The 25,127-nt window shown below is 40.8% G+C and overlaps 1 protein-coding gene across 1 annotated transcript in view; it reads right to left on the minus strand.

Moving 5' to 3' along the window:
• Positions 1-25,127, minus strand: part of SLC22A16 (solute carrier family 22 member 16) — a 530,176-nt gene that overhangs the window by 199,088 nt on the left and 305,961 nt on the right. The window contains exon 4 of the mRNA XM_044071399.1: positions 14,000-14,537. Within this exon, the coding sequence (XP_043927334.1) occupies positions 14,000-14,537 (538 nt within the window). The remainder of the gene's footprint in view (positions 1-13,999; positions 14,538-25,127) is intronic.

Raw genomic sequence — 25,127 nt, forward strand, 5'->3', positions numbered from 1 at the left:
ATCCTTTATAAACGCATTCTATGAACACCTTCAGGAATGCATGGATCATGCAATCCCAAATAAAACTAAGACCCAATCCTCCAAAGGCAGACGTCCTGTCTGGTGGACCCCAGCCATAAACAAACTATACAATAGAAGGAGGAAGCAACTACATGACAGAGCAAAATCCCAAAAAGGGAAGGCATCTCTGATCAGTATTAGCAAAAAACTACGGGCACTCATAAAATCGTCTAAGGCCAGCTTCGAGAGAAAAATTGCACAGGACACTAAGGATAATCACAAGGCTTTCTTTAGTTATGTTAGGAAACTGGGTGGGAATTCCCAGATATGCTCAGAATTAGTCCAAAATGACAAAAAATACACCGAACTCACAGACATTGCCAACATCCTAGCTGACAGGTTCAGCGCAAACTTCTCCCCCCCCCACCAAAAGGGCTAATATCTATCCCAGCAGAGTGCTGCCCCCCTGACATCTCAGATGCTCAGGTAAGAGCTGCCCTCTCCAAAGCAAGAAACACAGCATCAATGGGACCAGATGGTGTCCCGGGCTGCGTCCTACATGAACTCCAAGAAGAGCTAAACCCAAACCTAAAACTACTGTTCAATCTCAGCCTTACTACAGGATATGTACCCAAAGAGTGGCGTACAACAACAGTGGTCCCTCTCCACAAAGGTGGTGCCTCAACGGAGCCTGGAAACTATCGCCCCATAAGTCTCACTAGCTTGGTCTGCAAAGCTATGGAAAGGATCATCATGGACCTTATAAATAAAGATATTGGGGACCTACAGACATTGGATCCTACCCAGTTCGGCTTTGTTAAGGGCAGATCCTGCCTCTTAAACCTGGTCGATTTCTTTGAAACAGTCACCAAGGCCATTGATAAGGGGAAGGTGGTCCACACAGCCTACCTGGACCTCACAAAAGCCTTCGATACAATACCCCACTCGGGCATTATAGATAAGCTCACCAGCTTAAATATAAACCCCTATGTCACTAGATGGGTTGCAAACTGGCTCAAGGACAGAACCCACATGGTTACAATAGTTGGAGCCATGTCAGACTCCAAACCAGTTACAAGTGGCATCCCACAAGGCTCAGTCTTGGGACCTCTCTTGTTCGGTATATATTTCTCGGAGGTACAGGCCAACATGGAAGGACTGTGGCTGACCAAGTTCGCAGATGACTGCAAACTGGGCGCCATAATAGACTCTCCAGCTGACACAAGCATCCTCCAAAAGGGCCTCACAAAAACAGACAACTGGTGCCAGAGCCATGGCCTCAAGCTAAATGCCAAAAAGTGTATAGTCATCCCCTTTGGCAAAAACAAAGTGCCCACAAATTACCACATAGGTGGTAATCCATTAAGTACAGAAGAAGTAATTAGGGACCTGGGGACCCAAGTTGATAGCAATCTCTCATTTGACAACCACGTGGCCAAAGTGGTTAGAAAAACATTTTATATAGCCCACCTAATCATGAAGGGATTCACATCTAGATCAGGGGAGGTCATTGTGCCTCTTTACTCATCCCTCATCAGGCCCATAATTGAGTACAATGCCCCTTTTGGGATGTACCTTACCAGACACCTGCAGCAACTAGAAAGACCCCAAAAGTACCTCACCAAGAGGATCAAGAGGCTCAAACAGATGCCGTATGCTGCCCGGTTAAAGAAACTCCAGCTCTACTCAGTGGCATACCGCCTGCTCAGAGGCGATCTGTGTCTGATGTATAAAGCCATGTCCAATCCAGAATTAATGGACATGCTGCACCTCAGAAAATCCAAATCCCATCGAGCTACGCGCTCGAGGGACTTAAACCTCAGCACTGAAATAAATAGGACATGCTGGAGGGACAGATTCATAACCCAGAGGCTCCCTTCACTCTGGAATAAAATCTCAGTCCAGGTTAGGCAGAGTCCCTCATTGAATCTCTTCAAGAGGAATCTTGATGAGTGGATGGGAGATCGTAGGTTTACCCCGGGTATCACTTCTGTGTCACTGTTAGACAGAGGCACAGTATACTAACCTCGAAAAGGGGTATAGCAAAATTAATTTAAAATGGGTGGCAAAAGCCATACACACTCTGGCTAGGCTTATAAATGCCCTAGGGCAGATAGCCTAGTATGAACCTATGACCCTATGTAAAAATTACTAAAACATAAACAAGCTTCCCAAATTTGTCTATTACCCTTGACTCTCTATTAGGAGGATGGACAATGGAACTCTGTTCAGCAAGTTCCTTTTTTGTAGCTACCGCCACAACCATGGCATCTGCTGGAACCCTTTTACTCCAATATTCCTGGCCTACTGGTGGAGCCAAAATCCTGTCTGGTTTCTTGGGGATTGGCTCAGTTGTATCAGGTTCCTTCCATACCTGCTTGGAGATTAAATCAATAAGTTCATCGGCTGGGGGAGTAAGTCAGGAGATAGATGAACCAGTACCAAATGCTTATAGAAATACTGATTCCTCAGGTTAAGGTTTTGGGGAAGACCAGTCACCCCTTTGCTTTAGGATCTCAAAAATGTCTCCAAATGAAAATTCATTGGGTGGTGACTGTGAGGCCCCTTCTCCTTCATCAAAATCAGTATCCTCAATGACTAACTCCTGAGGAGAGTCTAAGTGTCTCCTTTTGTGCTTCCTCTTCCTAGGGGGCTTACTTGGTGGGGTTGTCCAGAAAACTGTCAGAAGAGATCAAAATACCCTGCTAGGCAGACTGGAAGCTTTGGCCTGGCTGTCCCTATGAGGTAGAATGTTGAGGATCACAGTGTTGAGTCATCTGAGAAGTAGAGGATGAATCTGAGGGGGAAGTACCTATCAGACCTGTAGGAACAGAGAACACTCTTCACTGCCTCAAAAGCAGACTGCCCCGGGGAGAAGGAAGCCAACCGAACCAAGATAACAAGCTTCTGGCTCATCGCTTCCCTCTGCCCCAAGAGCAATCCTCCTGAAGTGGAAGTCAGAGCCAAGCTGTCCAGTGCCAAAGCTCTGAGAGGAAGTGATGGCTCCGAAAACCTCAAAGTCAACTCCATCCTCTCGAATCCAACTGGTAAGCTTCAGCTCCTAGAGTCACTTGCTTCCAAGGATATCAGAAACGGTGCACTCAGAGGAACAGTCAGATCTAAAGACAATGTTTTCTTCAAATCTGAATTGAATCAAATCTGAATTAAATGGACCCAGAAGGCTCAGTTCTGAGGGCTCTAAAACCACAGGTTGAATTATAGAATGAGCTGTTATTGGTGGAGTGATAGATGGACAGACTTCCTGACTTGAAGGGGTAGGAACAGAGAGAACTCCCTTCTGAATTTACACCATGAAAAACTTCCTCATCATCTTCGCCACATCTGCTCTCGTGAGACTCCTGGAGGAACAAGTGAATACCAGGGATGGTGATTTTGACTGCCTCTCTAAAAAGGGAGAGGGCACCTAGGAAGGAACCAGATCCAGGCTTAGTGAATAGGTAGTCCTTGGTAATGGCTTCGGATCCACAGATGTAGAAAACAAAATATGTTTGGTCAGATCCGAAGATGTAGGATTTGAAGTATGAGTGGTCAGATCCAATGGTGGTCAGACTGGATATAGCTTTGGATCCAGTCTTTCTTTCTTCTTTGTTTAGAAGAGGTAGAGGCTGGAGAATCCGAGGATCTAGAACTTTTTGACGGGTCTTTAAATTTATGTTTGGGTGCTTGAACCCCAGCAATGATTTCTGAAAAAGAAGATGGCAGTAATCCCTTTAAAATTAGAAGTTATGTACTTACCATAACTTGGTATCTGTGTTGTCCATTTTCATTCTTTCTCATGAAAGAGTCTAGAATCCGATCCTCGGATCTGACTCGGCGACATTTACAAGACTTCTCATCCTAAATTCGAGCTCCTCCCTCTACCCACAATGCTCTATTCCATCCCCAACTCCTCAGATCGAGTTTAATGCCTTACTCCCCACTGTTTTATAGAGGCAGGACAGACACAAGAATGAGGTTCAAACCAGAAATATGACGGTTACAATATCAATATCATCCAAAGATCCTTCTATTAGTGACAGTGTCAGGGAATGGCTGGGAGGGTAGGTGAGGAAGAATGAAAATGAACAACACAGTTGCCAAGTTAAGGTAAGTACAACCTTTTAAATCTGATGTTGTCCTTTTCATTCTTCCTCATGAATGTGTCAGAGTCCCCAGATACGGAACTCTCAGGAAGCCCTCAATGAAGGAAATGCTGGCGCACTGTCAAACCAAAGGAAGAAGTACTTCTGGAGACAATGTCTAATTTGCTACTTGTAACAAAGGTATGAGTCTTTGACCAAGTGGCTGAAGCGCAGATGTTGTCAATGGAAGTTCTTGAAGAAAAGCCAGATGACGTAGCAATAGATCTAGTGGAATGAGTTGTAGGAGGATGAGGCAATTCCAAACCTTTTTCAGAATAAATCGGAAAAATACATCAGTAATCCATATGGCCGGAGTAATTTTGGAAACTGCCTTACCTATGCAGTTAGGGAAATGGATACAAACAGCTGATCAGATTTCATGTACTGTTTTGTTCTGTGAAAATAACTGTCTGTGAAGATCAAGGAGGTGCAGTATATATTCACACTTATTAGTAAAGTTTGAAAAGAAAACTGGTAACTGCATGAACTGGTTATTGTTAGTCTCCATAGCCACATTCAGCATAAATATATGGTTGATTCAAAGGGATACCCTATCCTTATGGAAAACAATGTAAGGAGGCTTAGCTGATATAGCCTGGAGCTCAGAGATTCCTTTTTCCGGAAGTGATAGCTACTAAAAAGATTATTTTCTAAGACAGAAACTTCATATTGCATGTGCCCACTGATTCAAAGGGCTTCTGATTTAGCCCTTGAAGGACCACTGTCACATCCCAATGGGGAGACGGAAACTTTATTGAAGGTCTGAGGAGGAAGACTCCCTTCATGAAAGCGTTACATAACCTGGAAGATGCCAGAGATAATGACTCATTTCAAGTGTGGAAGTTGGATATGGCTGCCAATTGAAGTTTAAAAGTAGAAAAACTTGCCCCTTCCTTAAAAAGAGTAGTGAGAAAAAGAAGAATGGCTGAAGTAGGTGCTGAAAAAGGGTAAATATTTTGCTTGGAAGCCCATATAGAAAATCTTTTCCATTTGCTTCTGTAGACATTTTTGGTGGAGGCCAAGACAATGTCACAAAGCAAGCTTGGGCTGTCTTACTATCACTGGAAGTGGAGAAACCACGTGGTCAACTTGAGGGTGTAGAGACTGGGGTGCTGAATTCCTGATGGGTGACATAAGAGATCCTGAGTGGGCTCCAGTATCCATGGAGGATATCTCATGTGATACCAGAGAAAGGGGAACAATACCCATTGAGGCCAGAAGGGGGCACTGAGGATAACAGAGCTCTTCAGCTTGCTTGCTTTCTGTGGTAACTTTGGAATCAGAGGAAGAGGGGGATACACTGGGGCTAACTGTGAATCAGAGCATCCCTCAATGACTCCCCCAGAGCAGGGATCAGAGCAAAATACTTGCTTCACTTCTTATTGAGAGACAAGGCAAAAAGGTTGCAGCAAGGCTGGCCCCAGCGACTGAAGCTCATACTCACTACTGTTTGATTCAGGGACCACTCATGAGGGATCAGGAAGGACCTGCTGATTCTGTCCACCAACGAGTTGCGAATTTTTCCCAGTATGTGCATTGCAGTGAGAAAGCAGTCTGAAGAGATCACCCATTCCCAGACCCTCATGGCCTCTCTGCACAATAAGTAGGAAAGTGTTCCTCCTTGTTTGCTGATGTACCAGACCACTGACACTTTGTCCATGTGGATTACAATAGTTCCTAGAGGGAGAACGTCCTGAAAGGCTTGCAATGTTAGGAGGACTGCTCTCACCTCTAAGACACTGAGATGCAACTTGATCTCCGAGGGGCATCACATGCCTTGGACCATCTTTCCCAGAAAATACCCCCCCCCAGTTGGGAAGCATCAGTGGTCACTGTGGCGACTGGAGGAGGAAGTGAGAACAGCATGCTCAGGAACACAGGAACAGGTCGTCTGAATGAATCCACCAGCAAAAGACATTTGCAGACTCGAGTGAGTGTTATGGGGAATGACAGAACATGACAAAGAATGGACGACTGCAGTGCCAATGTTCAGTGAAGGACTCACATAAAGAATCTTGCTAAAGGAAATAAAAAAAATGGCAGCTGACATCGATCCACAAGCTTTTAGTACTAGTTTTGTTGGAGGGGACAGATGACATAGTAAGGCCCACACCTGAATTCTCAATGATGTGATGTGATGAAAAGGTAATGATGCCACTTGAATCATATTATTCAATTGAGTTCCTACAAATTCCAGATTCTGTGCAGGCATTAGGCTTGATTTGGCATGGTTTAATGAAATGCCTGAGTTGCTGGAGATCTGGAGCAAGAAATCCGTGGCTTGCAGAAGTTGATGCCTGGAGGGTGGAGTGAGGAGCCAATCATCTAGATAAGGAAACCCCTGGTACTGTTTGAGTCTCAAGCCAGCTGTCATCACTGACATGCATTTGATGAATGCCCGGGGACTGCAGTGAGCCCAAACGGCAGTGCTCTGAACTGGTAGTGATTGGCTCCCACCCGAAAGAACAGATGGCTCCTGGAGTGCCTGTCTATTTTGATGTGATAGTATGCTTTCTGGAGATCCACAGAGCACATCCAATTGTCCTTGCACAAAAGAGGCGGGATGGACTGAACCATAACCATTGAGAACTTTGATTTCTTTACAAACTGATTCAAAGTTGGTCCCAGTGCCTAATGGATAAGGCACTGGCCTCCTAAGCCAGGGATTGTGGGTTATTGTTCCATCTGGGGTGATAAAATTGGATGGCGCAGTGGTGCAGAGGCTGCGTTGTCGCCTCACAGCAAGAGGTTCTCCAGTTCAATTCCTGGCTGGGGTGCCTTCTGTGCGGAGTCTGTATGTCTTCCCTGCGTTTGTGTGGGTTTCCTTCGGGTGCTCCAGTTTTCTCCCACATTACAAAAACATATGTTTGGAGCGTTTATCCCCAGGCAACTGCTGAAAATTGGCTTTGTTCCAAGTTGGACTTTCTCAGTAAACAAATAATAGATAAATTGCTTAGATCCAAGGTCTTAGGCCCCTGTCTTCTTTAGCACTAAAAAGAAGCGGGAGCAAATTCCAAATCCTATCTGTTTGGGTGGGACATCCTGGATGACTCTTTTTTTTGTAACAGCTTCTGTATTTCCCAAGCTGTGTACTCCCTCTGAGTGCATGGAATGTTGGGGAGTTTCTTCAGTTGAATGGGAGGTGGAAGGGAAAAAGGGTATGTAGTAACCCCTGGATATAATTTTTAGCACCCAGGAATTATTTTAATGTTTGTCGAGGTACCTAGCTGCAAGGAAAAATGACCTCCGACTGCCTCCAGAGGTGGACACTCGGGCAATGTTTCAGGAGCACTGATAGGGCCTATCAGTGAAGGAGTCTCTGAAGACCTGATTTTGCTGACCCCTCTGCCTCTGGGCCGACGTCTTCCATTGAAACTTCTTCCTCTACCTCTGGAGGAAGTGTCCCTGCGCGAGTCTTGAAAAGGCCCCTGAGATTTCTGGAACCACATTTTCTTACTGCTTTGCTGGTTCCTACAGAATGTACAATGAGGGGTAGAAACACTGATTTCATTGGCAGACAGGGTATTTCCTTCCTAATCATTGTGGGTGAGAGTATCTTTCACTGATGGCCCTAGCAAGGAGGAGCCATCAAACAGGGAATAAACAAAAGATACTTTGAAGAGTTCCACGAAGTCACATATCCTCATTCAAGCATGCCTTCTAATGGCTATGCCTGAACCGGCTGCTCATGTGGTACCCACCGCTGCGTGCTCATGTGGTACCCACCGCTGTAGGGGAGATCAGCCTCAATGAGGAATTGGCAATGGATGAAACAGTAGCCAGTAGAGGAGAAACCTTCTTGAGATCCTCTGCAGACAATGACTGAGAGACAGAGTTTGAAAGCTCCTTGATCAAATCTCTCCCTAGGTGAGCAAAATGCGCCAGGTAATTTAACAACCTCAGCATGAATGTAACTGAGGCGTACATGTGCTTTCCAACTCTCTCACTCTGGACTCCCTGTTTGGTGGATGGACAGAGGAGCTTTGTTCAGCTAGCTCCTTCTTAGTGGCTGCAGCCACAACTATGGCATCAACAGGGATTCCCTTGCTCCAGTAAGGTCTGTCTGAAGGGGAAATTAAAATCTTATCTGGGCACTTGGGGATTGTCTCAACAGAGTCCCGTTCCTTCCAAGCATGGTGGGAAACCAGTCAATAAGTTCATCCACTGGGGGAGGGGCACCAAAGATGTAGACGGGCCAGCCCTGAAAGGCTTTCCAGGATGTCTCCAAAGGAGATATCATCAGATGGCAATCAGGGGATCCTCTCCCTCATCAAAATCAGTGTCTCCATGAGAGACTCCATAGGGAAGTATATGTGCTCCTCTTACACATTCTTTTCCGAGGGTCCTCTTCTATGGGGTGTTTGGGAGAAGTGTTGGAAGAGGGGGAAATCTCTCTGGGGAACATGTGGAGAGGCTTCCCAGAACTGGCTGACCTTGAGAAGCAGAAATCATGGTCTCAGAGTTTGTACCTGAAAAGGACAAAGGGGTAGGATCTGAAATCAGAGAGGATGGCTCTCTATGCAAAGGGAAGGCCCTTTCGACTACCTGAAAGGCTGATGGAAACCTCACCCCCTTCCTTGGAGCTAAAGCTGCCAAAGAAGGAAGGTCGGGGCCAACCCTGGATCCGGGCCCTCTGAAGAGAACTGGACCTGAGCTGTCCAGGGTCAAGGCACCAAGGAAAAGAAATGGTCCAACAAAGTAGGAACCGAACCCAACCCCTCAGACCTAGTGCTGACCTCTCGACTCTGAGATCCGCTCTGATCCGAAGAAATTGGAGCAGGGCTGATTAGGGACACCACTGGAGTTGAGGAGGGAAGGTTCCTCAGATCCAACACTGAACCTCTCAGGGTTCTTCAATTCTGGGACTCCAAAACCACAGGTTAGATCAGAGAAGGAGAAAGAACTGGGTGGTAGGAGCAATCAGGTATCCAAGAGAGGACTCTATATGGGTATGAGCCCCGAGAAATCTCCGCATTATCCTGTCCATGTCAGCCTCTGTCAAACTCCTCAAAGACCTGGATAAAGCAGTGGACAGGGGCCTTCAATGCTTCTTCAGAGTTTCAAATAACTTTGATGGTAGGGCTGGAGAAACTAGCTTCAGCAGGAATTCAGGTTGTGACCTCTGCTGGTTGGATTCATGAGTTTAGGATATAAGAAGGAGGTGGATGGAGCAGGAGAGCTAACAGCATAGGTTGAATTGGTCAGATCCAAGAAATGTTGTGGATCCGAGGATCAGTCAAAGGGCTTCAGATCGAAAGCAGTCAGATCTGAGAGCTTCAATTTTTCTGTAGGTTCAGAGGATGCACTTTGAGATCTTGGAATGGGTCTTTTCCTAGACTCCGAGGGAGGCTGCAAAGCCTTAGAGGGGTTTGATCTCCACCTGCAGCTGGTAGAAGCCCTTTCAGAATCAATTTATTTCCCTTATCTGAGTGTGCCCTAGGATTAAATGTTGTTCAAATAACAAAAGATGAGTCAAGGTGGGCTGCTCTAAGACAATACACACACATCTTGTGGGCATCAGAATTGGGAATCTTATGCCCACAAGAAGTACACTTTTTGAAACCAGTAGGTTTTTCTGGTTTCTCGGGCATCCTGCACAAGAAAAAATACTAATAAACCATGAATAGGAAAGGGTTTAAATGGCTAAAAAGACAATCTTAAAAGGAAAGAATGATTATGCTAGAAGCTATACCAACAAATAAATTCTACTCTACTCAACTCTTTTTTTTTTTTTTTTTTTTTTTTAAGCAAAGATATTTATATCTCTAAATACAGGGGAAAACTTTAACAGGCCAAAGTACCAAGAATGGTACTAAAGGGTAGAAGGGAAACTACAGAAAGAAAAAGACCCTGGAGCCAGTGAAAAACTGGAGGGGGGGAGAGAAAGCAGTTATAAACTTAACTTAACCAGAGAAATAACTAGATATAAGAAAAAAGTACAATGACCCCAAAAAGAACTCTCTTACAGCTCAAGTATCAAGATGTTTGTCCTATCTTGATAGTGGAAAACGAGATCTGAAGAGTTGGGGATGGAATAGAGCATTATGGGTAGTGGGAGGAGCTTGAATTTAGGATCAGAAGTCTTGTAAATGTGGCCAAGTCGGATCCGAAGAGCGGATCCTAGACCCATTTATGAGGAAGAATAAAAATGACAACATCAGGTTCAGCTTATTTTTCCTGTCTGCTAAAGCTCAGGGATTGAACCCATGACAAATACTATAGTCCTGTTGCAAGTGTTCTGGTCCTAAACAGTACACACAAAGATTACTGGCATCAGACAAAGGCAACTTATGCCCACACTTGTCACATTTTTTAACACCTGCTGGACCTTTTTCAGACATTTTTCTAGGAAAAAAGAACAAAAAAGGAGAGAGTTAAAGTAAACTTTTTTTAATAGGCAGAAAGGAAAAGAAAATGGGGAAAATACCAGGAATGGTATATAAGAACTACAAAAAAAATTGTAGACAATGAGAAAATATTGGCAATGGTAATTACAGAGATTACACTACACGTTAAAAATGGTAAAGAGAAGAAGGTAGGCCTACCAACGATGGTAGAAAAGTTTTACACTCAAAGTGTAAGAAAGAAAAGAGAGAAAGACTTAAAATGAAAAAAAAATGAAGATTAAAGACTAAAGAAATAGTGGTATGAAGAAGTTTTTAGAGAGGAAATATGAAAAATTAACTTAACTCTCCAATGAAGACTCGACAGTTGAAGGTGACCATGTCTAAACACTAAACCGGCAAACGAGGGATGTTAGAGGTGGTGCATTATGGATAGGGAAGGAACTTGAGAGTTTGTTGGTGGCCACGAGCTAGTAAAATGGCCGAGTCGGATCTGAGGATTGGATCCAATCCCATTAGTTGAGGACTGAATGAAAACAGATAACATCAGATCTTTTTATTTTTGTGGTTGGAAGAATGACCGACCATGAGTGACAAACTGTCCTATGGTCAAGCCGAAAATGGTGTCTCAATCCTGGGGAAAAGAAAGCAACAATGCCAGTAAAACTACCAGTCCAGAAAAGTTACAATTTTTAACAGAAAAAACATGGTAAAAGGCACTTTCAAACACTATTACACTCCTACAACTTAAAAAAAAACAATTTCTCCATAGAGAATAGTTTCATCAGTTAGATAACACTACTTTTAAAATGACAGAAACAGCAAGTGCTACATTTAAAAGTATGTTACAGTCTTGAGACAATCCATTAAAACACAACACTCCTTTAAAATAACTTCCATGAAAAGGAAAGTAATAAATCATCAGTAGAAATAAGAAATTGGAAGGTTTTCCCCCAAAGGGAACTTATCTGCCCAGTTAAGGAAAGCACAAACTGACAGGTGATCGTCAAAAGCCTCAGAGGAGAGTACTCTCCTGCGGTAGTAAAGCTCTGAAGGGCTTCATACCCAAACTTGTCTTTTAGTCAGTTCAGCTCAAGCTGCTTGACAGCTTGGGTGCATGGAAGTTGCCCTAAAGCTTTGAAAGCTGGCCAGCTGTTATATCCTTGGCAGGATATTATTCATATTGCTAAGGCTACTGCAGCAGTGATCAATATGAAAAATATCAGATGACCTCCAACTGCATCCAGCTAAGACCTAATAGGCAGACACACAACCCCTCTGGAAGTTGCCCTGGGCATCTGAACTTCTTCCAGGTCTCAAGGGAGTTCCCCCATGACAGCCATGTAGTTAATTCCCACAGAAAAAAAAATGAAAAGAATGCACAAACTCATGCCACAAGGTGAGGCATGACCCTGGACTCATTATCTGAAGACAGACTATAAGGCTTTGAAGAGTCACAGTTCTTTTAGTGGCAGCTGCTGTGAATAGCATATCCATGACAGGAATTTCTTATCAAATGTTCCACTCTGCATGGGTGGGCCAAAGGATCTGGTCAGATCTCTAGGCTCTGCAGCCAACATGTCAAGGTTTCCCTGAAATAAATGGTGGCCCATATCCATCACTGCTTCTTAATTTCTAAGATTTCCATAAACCTGATGTTTCTATGGGAGAAGTTGGAGAATTATCTTCCTCCTCCTCACTGAACTCTAGGATAGAGGACTCTACAATGTAGCCTATGTGCTTCCACTTGCACAATGCTTTTCTATGAATCTTCAAAAGGGTGAGTTAGAAGATGAGGAGGATGCGTCAGGTGATACTTGGGAATTTAGCAGAAAGACTTTGAACCTCTCTGTCCTGCTATGTAACAGTTGTAGGACACACAGTAGAATGCAAAAATGGTCCATCATCAATGCAGCAAAAGACATAAGAGGGGCACTGCAAAGATGTTAGCACAGTTGACATCAAGTGAAGTACTAACAGCTGACTCTGTTTTATGGGCTCTGGGGTTAATTGATTTGGGGCTGACCATAGTGGCATCAACTTGGAGGGGTCTGGCATCAGCACTGGTGCTAAGTTCCAATACCCGAGCACTGGTGCTGAGAACCCATAGAAAGTGAGAGGAATGGCATCAAAATCATCCATGCTGATTGACTAGTTGATGGAAGATCTAGTCATGCTGATGTAGAAGGCTCCAAAAAGAGCACAACAGACTCTAACACTAAAATTCCTTCTAGCATCAACCAAAATGTATGGTGAATACCAGAAAAGTACATGATGTCTGCTTTGAAACTACTGCTAAAGTTAAGAGGTAGGTGTGAAAATTTTTGTTGACTCAAGGACAGAGGAGAAAAAAGTGAGGGGACCCTATCCCCAAAACAGCCAGAGAAAGGGACAGCAGATAGTTACTTCTTAGCCCTCTAAAGGGCCTCTGCTAACTTGCTGTGGTCAAAATCTAGAAATGCAGGGGTGGGAGAGACTCTGGGAGTAGCATACCTAGAGAGCCCAAATTTTTTTTATTGCTGGAGACTTAAATTCTGCAGCTTGTAAAATCACTTTAAGTACAATGTACTTCATCACTTCAGATTTTGGTTCTGTTCTTGGAGAGGGAAGGCTCTATCGATATTTGGGAACCTTATAAGCTTTGTGCTTCTTGGAATGAAGCTCAACAGATGTGAATAAACTAGGCACTAAGGAATATGAAGGTTTAATCTCCTCCCGGACAGAAAGAATTTTCTCATACATATAGAACCTTAATTGATTACTATGAATTTTTTAATGTTGCTGAAGTAAAATAAGGCAAATACATCAATACAGGAGAATTACGCCCCTTTCTCAAACACTACATGTAACTTTGGTGTTTGTCCTATGCGGTGATCTAGTTACCACAAGAATATTTATAGAGCACACAGTCCATTTCTTTATAAACTTGGGAAACTCCAATTAAAAGTAAAAAGACAAGTTGGAACATAACCTTGATTCGAAAAGTGAGTTATAACACTTGAAGGCAACATTTTTTTCTCTTTCAAATAAGTAATTGGTGAGGTTCTGACAAGAATAGGCCCAAAGTGGTCAGAGTAATAAAAAGTGGACAGATTCTACCAGTTGAATAAAAAAGTCTGATAAGACTGTCAAATAGTTAAACAAGAGAGCTTAACAAGGATAACACAGGGTACTCACTGAAAGAGCAAAATGTTTTCTTCAAAAGTTGAGGCAATAGCCTATGGCTGTTTACTGACCACAGAGATGAGTTCAGCAACAAATACATGGTATTATGTATAATTAAGGGATAGGGGAGGGACTATGGTAGCCTGGGAAAGTTTTATGTGCTGAGCTGTCCTAACACCTGATTACCTTAGTCCTGCTGTTGCCAGCCTGTTAATTCATCATGAATTAATGACAATTTGATGTAATTGACTATCCCTCTGTCATGTCATCTAAACAGCCTATTTCATATTAAAAAAACAATCATTGTGCCATAACACCTACCCATTTGATAGACTCATAAACATTTACCTGCAAGGAAGAGATTTAAGTATGCATTTCCTCCTAAATTGACGGAGCCCAGAGAGAATACATAGTATCCTAAACTGCCTGTGAACCACACCAGCCACACTGTAAATGTCCTGCATGCCAGATGCCAGGTGCTGAATAGATCAAGGATACTGTATTTTTTCAACATCATGCCTTCCTTTTCAGTGCCATATTTCTTGCTAACTGAGTCATCTTTCTTTAAAAACTGGCATGAACTGGTGACACCATTCCGTTTTGCCATTGAACGTACAAGTCTTTGAACTTCTGCAGTCTTTCCTTTTGTCAAGAGATAGAAAGGTGTTTCAGGTAGCATCCAGCAACAAAGGAGGAAGGGAGAAGTCATAAGAGATAGCACGATTTGATAGATCCACCAAGTTCGCACCAAGTAACCGATTAAAGCTACCATCATTAGTCCCACAGCAAAGGAAGCATGAACGTGCATAGATGCCCAAGTGCGTGCTTTAATTCCAATATACTCTGTCACATAGACAAAGACTACTACTAGGTAGCCACTGGAAACCTGAGATGAAAACAAACAAAACAAAAGATGATCAGTCAGAAAATCCAGAAAACATTGCTATGGATATACTGTAATACAGCTAATAACAGTTTAGAGATAACTTTCATAATCTGCTGTTGCATTATTAAGTATCATCAAGTAGAACAAAGCAATTAAGTATTATGTCCCCTAAGGACCTAAAGAAAACAGTGCTGTAGTGGTTGCCCAAGGGTACCAATGCAGGCACTTACTTTCAGCATCACTGATGATGTCTCACTTTCCCATCAAATTACCATGCTCATTAACACTTACAGCACATTTTTTTCATACTTTTTAAAACTCAAAACTCATTTTGGCATCACAATATTTTTGTGGCCGTATTCATCTAACTAAATGGAATACCAATTGATAATAGAGAGCATATGAAAGGGAAAGGTGCAAGAAACAAAATGCCAGTAAGGCTGTTTATCTAGCATGCACAGCATTGAAGATAATCAGCCTCTCACTTGTTATTCACATGTTCATAAGTACATTAATATTTTCATAGTTGTGTGATATTTATGTTATTAAGGGGCAGTGTGTGTGAAATGTTGTGGAGGGAGACAAAAATACACTGCCACTGTCCATATACAGTGAACTGTGCTGGGGATGTTTATAATTGTTAGTAGTTAAGAAAATATCCATATGTGCATCAATATTTCCAGAACCAATAGACTTACAAATTACAGAGTATCTCCAGGTGAAATCTAAGATTATATTGGAAAAAAATTGTCACTGACACACACTTGCACTACAACTTGTTGAGTTTGAAGATACTGGGTGTTGCTTATACTATTAATTATGCAAAGGAGCATAATTCCTCATATTTCTGTAAGTATTTCAATAAATAAGAACACAGAAGGGAATTTATTTCCATTACATAAACCTCAGCTGTCTTGAACAGAAATGCTAATGATACTAGTGGGTTATTTACAGCCCCATGTTTCCCAAAAGAGTAAAGAAGAATCCATGGAAACAGCCACTATACCTCAATTTAAATGAACTAAGTGCACACAAGTGTAGCTGGTTTTAGACACTCTCAGCCTGCAAAGAAAATGGCCACTACAGTCTTACTGAACTGTATTTAAGCAAACTCATATGACCCTTTACTTAATAATGCTACAACTCGGCTTATCCTCTATTCTTCTCCTGTTACTGGGCAACCTTTCATCCTACCATGACTCCATCATAGTGCGCAAAGTATCTCTAACTCTTTCCCAATCATCTATTCATACTTCCTCCCTACATTCTTCGTATATCGTACCAAAGCTATTCAATGATGCCCCTCACTTTTACTCCAAATATAGACTGATTAACTCCATTTCAACTCAAGGCAAAACAAAATTAGGTGGAAAATACTCTCTATAAAACAAGTATCAGTAATTCCCCAGTATTCTAGAGTCTTTCTACGAGGAGACATTCACCCTAATCCTGGCCCCATCTATCACAATGAACATTAAAAGGCAATTCTCTTTCACACACTGCTCTAACCCTACAATGGTCAACCCCCAACCCCAGCAGTCTAACTTTTGCTGCCATAAATGTTGGAAGAATAAGAAATGAAATTTCTGAAGTACATGCTTGGATTACCCACCATAAATCTGATATTTTTGCTGTAACTGACACTTGGTTTAAACCCAGCATAAGTGACTCAGAAATTACACCTCCTGGCTATACTATCTTCTATAATGACTGTATAAAGAGGAAATGCAGTAGTATTGCTTTAATATTTCCCAACAACTACCACAAAATTCAGTTCAGTAGAACTTCTTATAACTTTCCTAATATTAAACAACAATAAACAAATATGTACTACTGTTCTTTATGGAATGGGCAACCTGTATCTTGCACCCTGATTGGAGAACCTTTGTTCTCCAACAGCATGCTAATCTACAGGTAATGCCCACTGAAAAAAGAGTCTGCCATTTCACGGCAGCATATCAAGATGCCGTGATGCTCGGGCTGAAAAAAAATAAAAATAAAAAATAACTGCTGCCATTATTTTACGCTCCTTAATTAGCGTTTTTGCTGTTTAGCCAGTGAAAAATAAAAATAGAAGAAAAAATAAAATAAAAAAGGATATGTGTGTGTGTGTGTGTGTGTGTGTGTGTGTTTATATCTGTGCGAAAGAGTTATGAGAGAGAGATTGAGATATTATTTTACACTTGCTAAGCAGCGCTTTTGCTGTTTAGCGAGTGTAAAAAATTAATGTAACAGGGAAAAAGTATGTGTGTTTATGTTGCTGTCTGCTCATGTGAGCGAATGCGTGCATGAAAGCAGAAGAGACTGTGTGTGTGTGTGTGTGTGTGTGTGTGTGTGTGTGTGTGTGTGTGTGTGTGTGTGTGTGTGTGTGTGGCAGAGAGAGAGAGAGAGAGAGAGAGACACAGACTTGAAGAGTGAAAGTGATCAAGCGATACCCTGGCAGCAGCAGTTAAGAGGTTTCCCTAACTCTCGACCTCTTAGCATAAGAAATCTGGAAAGAGCCACAAATTACAGGGGAAGAAAGGACCAAAATATAAGGACAGATTTTAAATACTGCCCTTATAAACTTGAAATGTTGCTAGAATAACAGGGTTTCCATAAGCATATATTTTCTGAAGGATATGAAGGCTGAAACTCCAATGTATGTAATTATTTAAAGGAAAACTCCATCCTCTCACACAGTTTAACTTAATTGTTAGGTTTCTTTTCTCCCTACAATATGGTTCCAGCATTGTGTATGTACCAGAAACCTGCTTGTATATTTTAAAACTTCTAATCCCTTATATTGGAGTCAAAGGAAGGGAAAGGCCACCTTTTTTTTTAAACTCAACTTCTCACATACTTTGCAAAGAAATTTGTCTCCACCTGCATGACATATCATAGACACAGTTAAATCGGCAGTACCCTGTCAAGTACTGCTGCAATCTTAGATGGATAATTAATCCTGCTAATGTTAGGAACACAGCAGCTAATATACAAAAGACAGAAAGCTCTGGAATTGTTTCCACTGTTTTTATTGCAGAGGGGAGGAGAACTAAACACTCCCCTTTCATAGCAAAACAACGCAATTAGATCAGTCAGGGGTTTAAAGGTAGTTGTCATCTCTTCTGACAAATTTACATAAGCAGCAACACAGTACTGAAATTCTACGATTTAAATGTTGTTTATAATAGTTTGTGTTAAGATAACTTAAGAGTAGTAGCAAAGATTTCCGAGACATTTAGAGAAAAATCAGTAAATATTTTTTCTTGTAAAGTATAAATGCATTTATAACTTTCACCCCCCCCCCCCCCCCCCACACACACACACATACAGACCAGAACTGCAGAAAGAGAGTCAGGTGGCAACCCTATCAACTAGGTTAACTGATACTGTTCATAAAAAAGGTCTTTTATGCTTTGTGTGACATCTTTCCAGAGGGGGATGCATATCTGGTACATGCAGATCCATTGTAAGAGATTCCCACTGACTTTCAGTCAGTCCTTGCATTGTCAGAGAGCAACCACATTGTCAGAGAGTAACCACAATATACAGCTGAATTTACTTTAACATACATTTACTATGTGCCCTTGCATTAAGATCACTTTTTCCGGTTAGGGGTCGCCACAGCAGAACTCTGGTCCGCTAATGATTGGCAGTAGATTTTGTCGTGCTGGCTTGCCGGGCCTAACGCACAACCTTCAACGAAGGAACGCCCATTCATGCATGTCGCCACACAGAAGACGCTCTAACTGAGAATCGAATGGGCAACGTCTAACTGTGAGGCGACAATGCTAACGCATAAGAAAAGGAAATCAGAAGTACTTAACTGTGTTTAAATGCACACGCACACACACACACACACACTTTTGTACACATGTACTTTGTATACATACACATACACAGAAACACATACACCACACACACATTGTGTGTGTGGTGTGTGTGTGTGTGTGTGTGTGTGTGTGTGTGTGTGTGTGTGTGTGTGTGTGTGTGTGTGTGTGTGTGCATACAATGAATTCTTTATAATAAACAACATAGTATAGTTAAGCATTATTAATGCATACATTCTAGTAAATGTTGTTCAGTGATTTACTTGGTCACTGTCACACATTGGCTATGTGTTTCACATGCAATCTTGGTCAATGTCTTTCTGTCAGTATTTTTTTTCTTTGTATTGATAAGTGCATTTAATAATTATTATATTTACCAGTGTAACTCATGTTGTGGCTGAAAAGGGTCCTAGGACAAGTTCGCTTTCCTGGTTACCAAAGTATAAATAAATATGAAATAGAAAAAAGGAGGGAGAATATCACAGAAATAATTAAGGAACTAGTAAAGCATATTTTAAGTCTGCATCATTCATGAGAGAGAAAAATCCTCCGACTGAAGGCATTGGGAAGTAGCACACAGACTAAGTTTAGAGTCCTACTACTTGTCAGTTGTAAATGTACAGCAATGATTATTTACTGCAGTGAGTTTTCACACCTCAGCATGAGAGTATGGGGGAGGGTTTATCAAATTTGTTAGGACTACAAAAGACCCCTCTTACAAAGAACTGTTTTTTTAATCTGTTTTCATTTGCTGCAAGTAGCTAACAGCTATTTATAGCATAGAACAAGTTCTGGCAGATAGATAAATGAGGCTCAGTCAGGTAAACAGAGAAGCAGTTCTTTTACAGAAGGTGTGTTTAGATGACTGCTTCACAGTCCTGCCATTATATTTTAAAGGCATGAGAAAACAGCACCACTTCTTTATGTCTGGCATGAGTCATATAAAGAGGACTTGAAATGTATTCTGGGAAGAAGGAAGGAAAGCAAGAAAGTAAGATCACGTTACCAAGGCAGGCCCCATCATCTGTCATTTTGAGAGAAACACATTAAAATTGTAAAGAAGCACCTGGAGTGATTTTGAGGCATTAAAATAGCTCAAAAACAAAGATACAATGAAAAAAATATGTTTTTTGAGTTCTAAGGTGGAGTTTTCCTTTAACCATTCCTGCATTTGATCCTGATCAACATGAGGTTCTTCCAGATGTTTTCTATACTTGCAACTTATATTTATGCATTTTCCACATTTCTTGCCTTCTCATCTGATCATTCAACTTATATTCTTTCTTTTTTTTTTTTGGCACGTTCATTTGCTGCCTGATTTTTATCTACCTCTGGTTTGATTTCCATTACTGTTTGACACTGATATGCTTCTGCTAGACTAAACAAAGAAGTCATCTTAGAATTATTCTCCTCATGTTTCAAAACTTTTACTATGTTTGGGTCTTGTGAGGTCAGCAGATATGTGTGCAGTCCCATGATTGCAGATCTAAGGAGGCCTGTCCCTCCTTCAGATCAGTGAATATATAATCTTGGTATGCACTGACTTTTTATAAATCATTTGGTGAGCATGATGCATCCTTCTTGTTTTCCTAATCTAGTGTAATCTATCCAACACATTTTGGGGCTAGTCAATCACTCAAAAAATGTAAGTTAGGGCAGGAAGAGCAAATTGGTTTATAGCTTGAATTTTGTTCCTAGATGTCAACACTGTTTTTAGGATTAATTTAACTCTTCTAAAGAAATACTAAGTTTTATTTGCATTTGTTCATGTTTTATTGTTGATCCTTCATCAGTTCCCAAATACTTATACACCCCGTCTTGCTCAAGTTCTTTTATATCACATTCTTGTCCCAAACTGATTTTTTTTGGTGCTGCAGTTTTCCTGCTTTAAAGGTTGCTTTAGCGCATTTATCAAAGCCAAATGACATTCTTATATCATCTGAAAAAGTTTTGACAACTTGCAGTTGTGCTTTCAGTTCCTCATTTGATGAGCTACATAGTTTTACATCATCGACAAAGAGAAAATGAGAAGTCTTTACACTTTGTCATTTTCTAGGAGCCAAATTATAGCCATGGCCTAATCTGTTAAGTAGACAGCTTAATGGGTTAAGGGCAAGACAGAATAGCAGGGGTAACGGAGTTACACCCTGGAATATCCCCCTTTGGATTTTTATCCCTGGGATAATAATTTGTCCTTTATCATGGCTTAATTGCAAAGTGGTCTGCCTCTGTTTTATGGTCACTGTAATGTAACCGATCAGTGTAGGGTGTATCTTATACATTTTTAAGAACTCTTTTATCCATGACTGTGGGACACTATCAAATGCTCTTTTGTAGTCAGTCCATGCCATACTTAGATTCTTCTCCTTTTTACAGTTTTCCACTATACCTTTATTTATCAACAAATGATCCTTTGTTCCATATGACTTTCATTGCTCTTTTGTTTTATTGCCATAACTGAGTTTTTTTCTAAATGACTGTAAACTATATCTATAATTTTTAGGGTAGCTTGCAGGTTCACTCTTAAGTAGGAGCATTGTTTTTCCTGTTGTTAGTCAGGTTGGTGTCTGTTCAGGGTGTGCATATAAATAGTTCTTACTCATGGCTAAATCTTCTTGCAAAGATGTTAATGCTTTTAACCAGAAGCCAGGTACTGCATCTGGGCATGGGGTTTTCCAGTTAGAGGCTTTTCTTAACTTTGTTTCACTCTGTCTGGCTATTATTTCATCCCACTTCATATCTTGTACTTTTAAACTTATTTTTTCTTTTACTTCTTCTATCCACTTAGCATATTTGCTATGTGCCAGAGGATCTTCAGAAATACTTCTCCAAAATATATCTATTTCTTCTTTTTTTTGGTGGTCTTTCAATTCCTTTTACCTTGTTTTCCAATTCTCCATAAAAAAACTTTTTTGGGTCATCAATAAATTGCTTATTTTGTACTTTTTCTTTATATTTATCTGTGTCTTCTAAATTTTTCTGCCTGCAGTAAGATTTTTAGTTTGTTATTTGAGATAATGCATGATAAATCCTGATCTGTTCTAATACTGTACATTGCTTTCGTCACATCTATCTAAGTATTTTTGTTGATCTGTTTCCTCTTCTGTACTCCGCTAACAGTGACACTTCTTGTCTTAACTGCTTTACAGTTTTCTTTATTTGATACTTCCGTGATGGTGTTCGATTTCCGTGATGGTGTTCGATTTCTCCCCTTCTTTTCCTTCACTACCCTGTGTTCCTGTAGCTTTTACAGTTCTGAAGTTTTCAAGATATTGTGGTGGTTTATATTTTTTGCCATTCTTTGCACACTTTTTCTCAGTCCTGCATTAGTATACTACTCTATTTGGATAGCCAGATTGCATTATTTGTTTTTAGCCTCTTCCTTCTAGGAGTTGTTAACAATCTAGGAGGTACTAGACTATTTAGGATAGTCAGGAAAGTTGTACTGAATACATTTACAGCATCATCTAAGAGGATGATTTTTAGGATGTTCCAGCTAATAGATGATAGGTTAGTAATGAATGCTTTTGGGTTAAACTTAAAAAGGTTTTGTGTTGTTTTACAAACATGTTGTTTAAGTGGATGTGTGAGATTACTGGTTGTATAGACTGGGAAATGATAGCTGAGACAATCAGACATTGTACCTGAGGTGGTGTATTTGCTAGGGTCTGATACTAGGATCCAGTCTAATAGAGAATTTGATGCCTTGCTGTAATGTGTGGGGCTATTAATTAGTTGTGTGAAACCAAATAAGTTCACGCTAGCTGTAGGGGAGCTAGAGTTTATGTACAGCCAATTGACATTCACATAATCTTTTCTTGTGAAATTGTTATGGATATCCAGTGAAGGACATATTGCAGTATAGCTGCATTGTCCCCAGAAGGATGTAAGTAAGCAGTAATGCCCAACAGGGTTTTTTTTTTTTTTTTTTGTAGAAATAATGCCCATCCAGGGGTGTTCTGAGGCCTGACACCCCAGGCGCAGGGCCTGTACACCCCCGGAAGGGCATTATTTCCACAATAACACATACCCTGGAGGGCATTATTGCACTTAGACAATGTGCTGTCTGTAAAATTGTTGTGTTTTACTTACTTATTTTTTATGGGTTGAGAGGGTGGCCTAATGGTTAAGGTGTTTGCCTTACAAACACAAGGTACAGGGTTTGAATCTCACAGGGGATAACTGGCTAGGCTTAAAAATGGCTCGCAAGGGCAGTTAGCCTACTACTAACCTATGATAACCTATTAGTATGTATGTTTGATGTAAAATATCCTTTATTTAAGCAAGTTTGTAATTTGATAAGAGCAATAATTAAAATCCCTTTCTATTTTTGAGCCTCTGTTTCCCCCTTTATTTTAGGCTTTATCCAGATTTACTGCTCATGATGCTGCCAGTGGTCATCTCACTTACTGTGTCTCTCTCACAGGTATACCTCTGCTTCAGAAAATGCATGGTAACACAAATCCCAGTATTCAATTAAATATGTTCCTATTTTGAGCCTTTGCTCCCCCCCCCCCCACCTTTATTTTAGGCTTAACCAGTTATCTTGACCTAAAAGTCAAGAGCATATCTCTCAACTGTCCAAATTATTTGCATAATATCCAGATTTTTGGCTCATATGTTTGGTCAATTCTTACTAAAATTTGTAGTGTTCTGTGAAATCACATGTTGATTGAATTCATTAAAGGAAAACTCCGCCTTAGAACTCAAAAAAATTTTTTTTCAATGTATCTTTGTTTTTGAGCGATTTTAATGCCTCAAAATCACTCCAAGTGTTTCTTTTACAATTTTAATGTGTTTCTCTCAAAATGGCGGATGATGGGTTCTGCCTTGGTAACGTGATCTTATTTTCTTGCTTTCATTCCTTCTCAGAATACATATCAAGTCCTCTTTATATGACTCATGCCAGACATAAGGAAGTGGTGCTGTTTTTTCATGCTATTAAAATATACTGGCAGGGCTGTAAAGAACTGTCATCTAAACACACCTTCTGTAAAAGAGATGCTTCTCTGTTTACCTGACTGAGCCTCATTTATCTGTCTGCCAGAGCTTGTTCTATGCTATAAATAGCTGTTAGCTACTTGCAGCAAAAGAAACCAGATAAAAAACATTTTTTTGTAAGAGGAGTCTTTTGTGGTCCTAAAAAACTTGATAAACCCTCCCCCACACTTTCATGCTGAGGTGTGAAAACTCTCACTGCAGTAAATAATCCTTGCTGTACATTTACAAGTGACAAGTAGTAGGACTCTGCCTGCTACTTCCCAATGCCTTCAGTGGGAGGATTTTTCTCTCTCATGAATGATGCAGACTTAAAATGTGCTTTACTAGTTCCTTAATTATTTCTGTGATGTTCCCCCTCCTTTTTTCTATTTCATATTTATTTATACTTTGGTAACCAGGAAAGTGAACTGGTCCCAGGACCCTTTTCAGCCACAACATACGCTACACTGGCAAAGATAACAGCAATTATTAAATGCACTTATCAATACAACGAAAAAAATACTGACAGAAAGGCATTGACCAAGATTGCATGTGGAACACACAGCCAATGTGTGACAGTGACCAAGTAAATCACTGAGCAACATTTACTAGAATGTATACATTAATAATGCTTAAGTATACTATGTTATTTATTATAAATAATTAATTGTATGCACACATATTGCACACACACACACACACACATATATATATATATATATATATATATATATATATATATATGTATATATATATAAAGTGTGTGTGCATGTGTGTGTTTCTGTATATGTGTATGTATATAAAGTACATGTGTACAAAAGCATGTGTGTGTGTGTGTGTGTGTGTGTGTGTGTGTGTGTGTATGCATTTAAACACAGTTAAGTACTTCAGATTTCCTTTCCTTGGTATTCTTAATGCAAGTGCACATAGTAAATGTATGTTAAAGTAAATTCAGCTGTATATTATGGTTGCTCGCTGACAATGCAAGGACTGACTCAAAGTCAGTGGGAATCTCTTACAATGGATCTGCATGTACCAGATATGCACCCCCCCCCCCCCCGGAAGGATGTCACACAAAGCATAAAAAAACTTTTTTATTTTTATGAACAGTATCAGTGCACCTAGTTGATAGGGTTGCCACCTCACTCTCTTTTGCACTTCTGGCCTGTGTGTGTGTGTGTGTGTGTGTGTGGGGGGGGGGGGGCAGAGTTCCAAAGTCTTGGTCCGGCGTTGGTTGCTGTCGCCTCCTCCCTGACGCCAGTGCGCCAGGGGTATATAAGATGCAACCAACGCCATTTTTTCAGTTTTTCTTGCCCAATATGTCAGTTGCCCCCAAATAGGTAGGCAATGTACATTGCTAATAAGAGATACATAAGAAAAGAATACCAATTCATTCAGTTACAAGCAAATACACCAATAGGTTGTATAGGTATTAAAGGGACAATCCCAGGGATTTTTTGTTTTGATTCAGCCTTTGTTTACATTTCAGGTTTGCCTTTCTGAGCATGCTCACCTTTGGCTGAGGGGGGAGGGGGAAGAGTCTCTGCAGGATGTTTCAAAGACGACAGCCAAATTCCATCTGAAATTGCAGTTGTACTGACAACAGCTTTCCCTGTGAACCATTCATTACTTTAATCTGTGCATTTCACACATTCAGAAAAGCAGCCTTTCAGGCTTTTACAACTTGACTGCTGCTGCTTCTCTACAAAGCACATCAGTAATGCAAGGTTTTTAAAACATTAGTAAACAGAGTTTTTTGCTTTTTTCATTTCATATTTTATTCTGCGGTGATTGTGAA

This window comes from Protopterus annectens, chromosome 1.part0, assembly GCF_019279795.1.
Source record: "Protopterus annectens isolate FY-2018-M chromosome 1.part0, PAN1.0, whole genome shotgun sequence".
Taxonomy (NCBI): Eukaryota; Metazoa; Chordata; order Ceratodontiformes; family Protopteridae; genus Protopterus; species Protopterus annectens.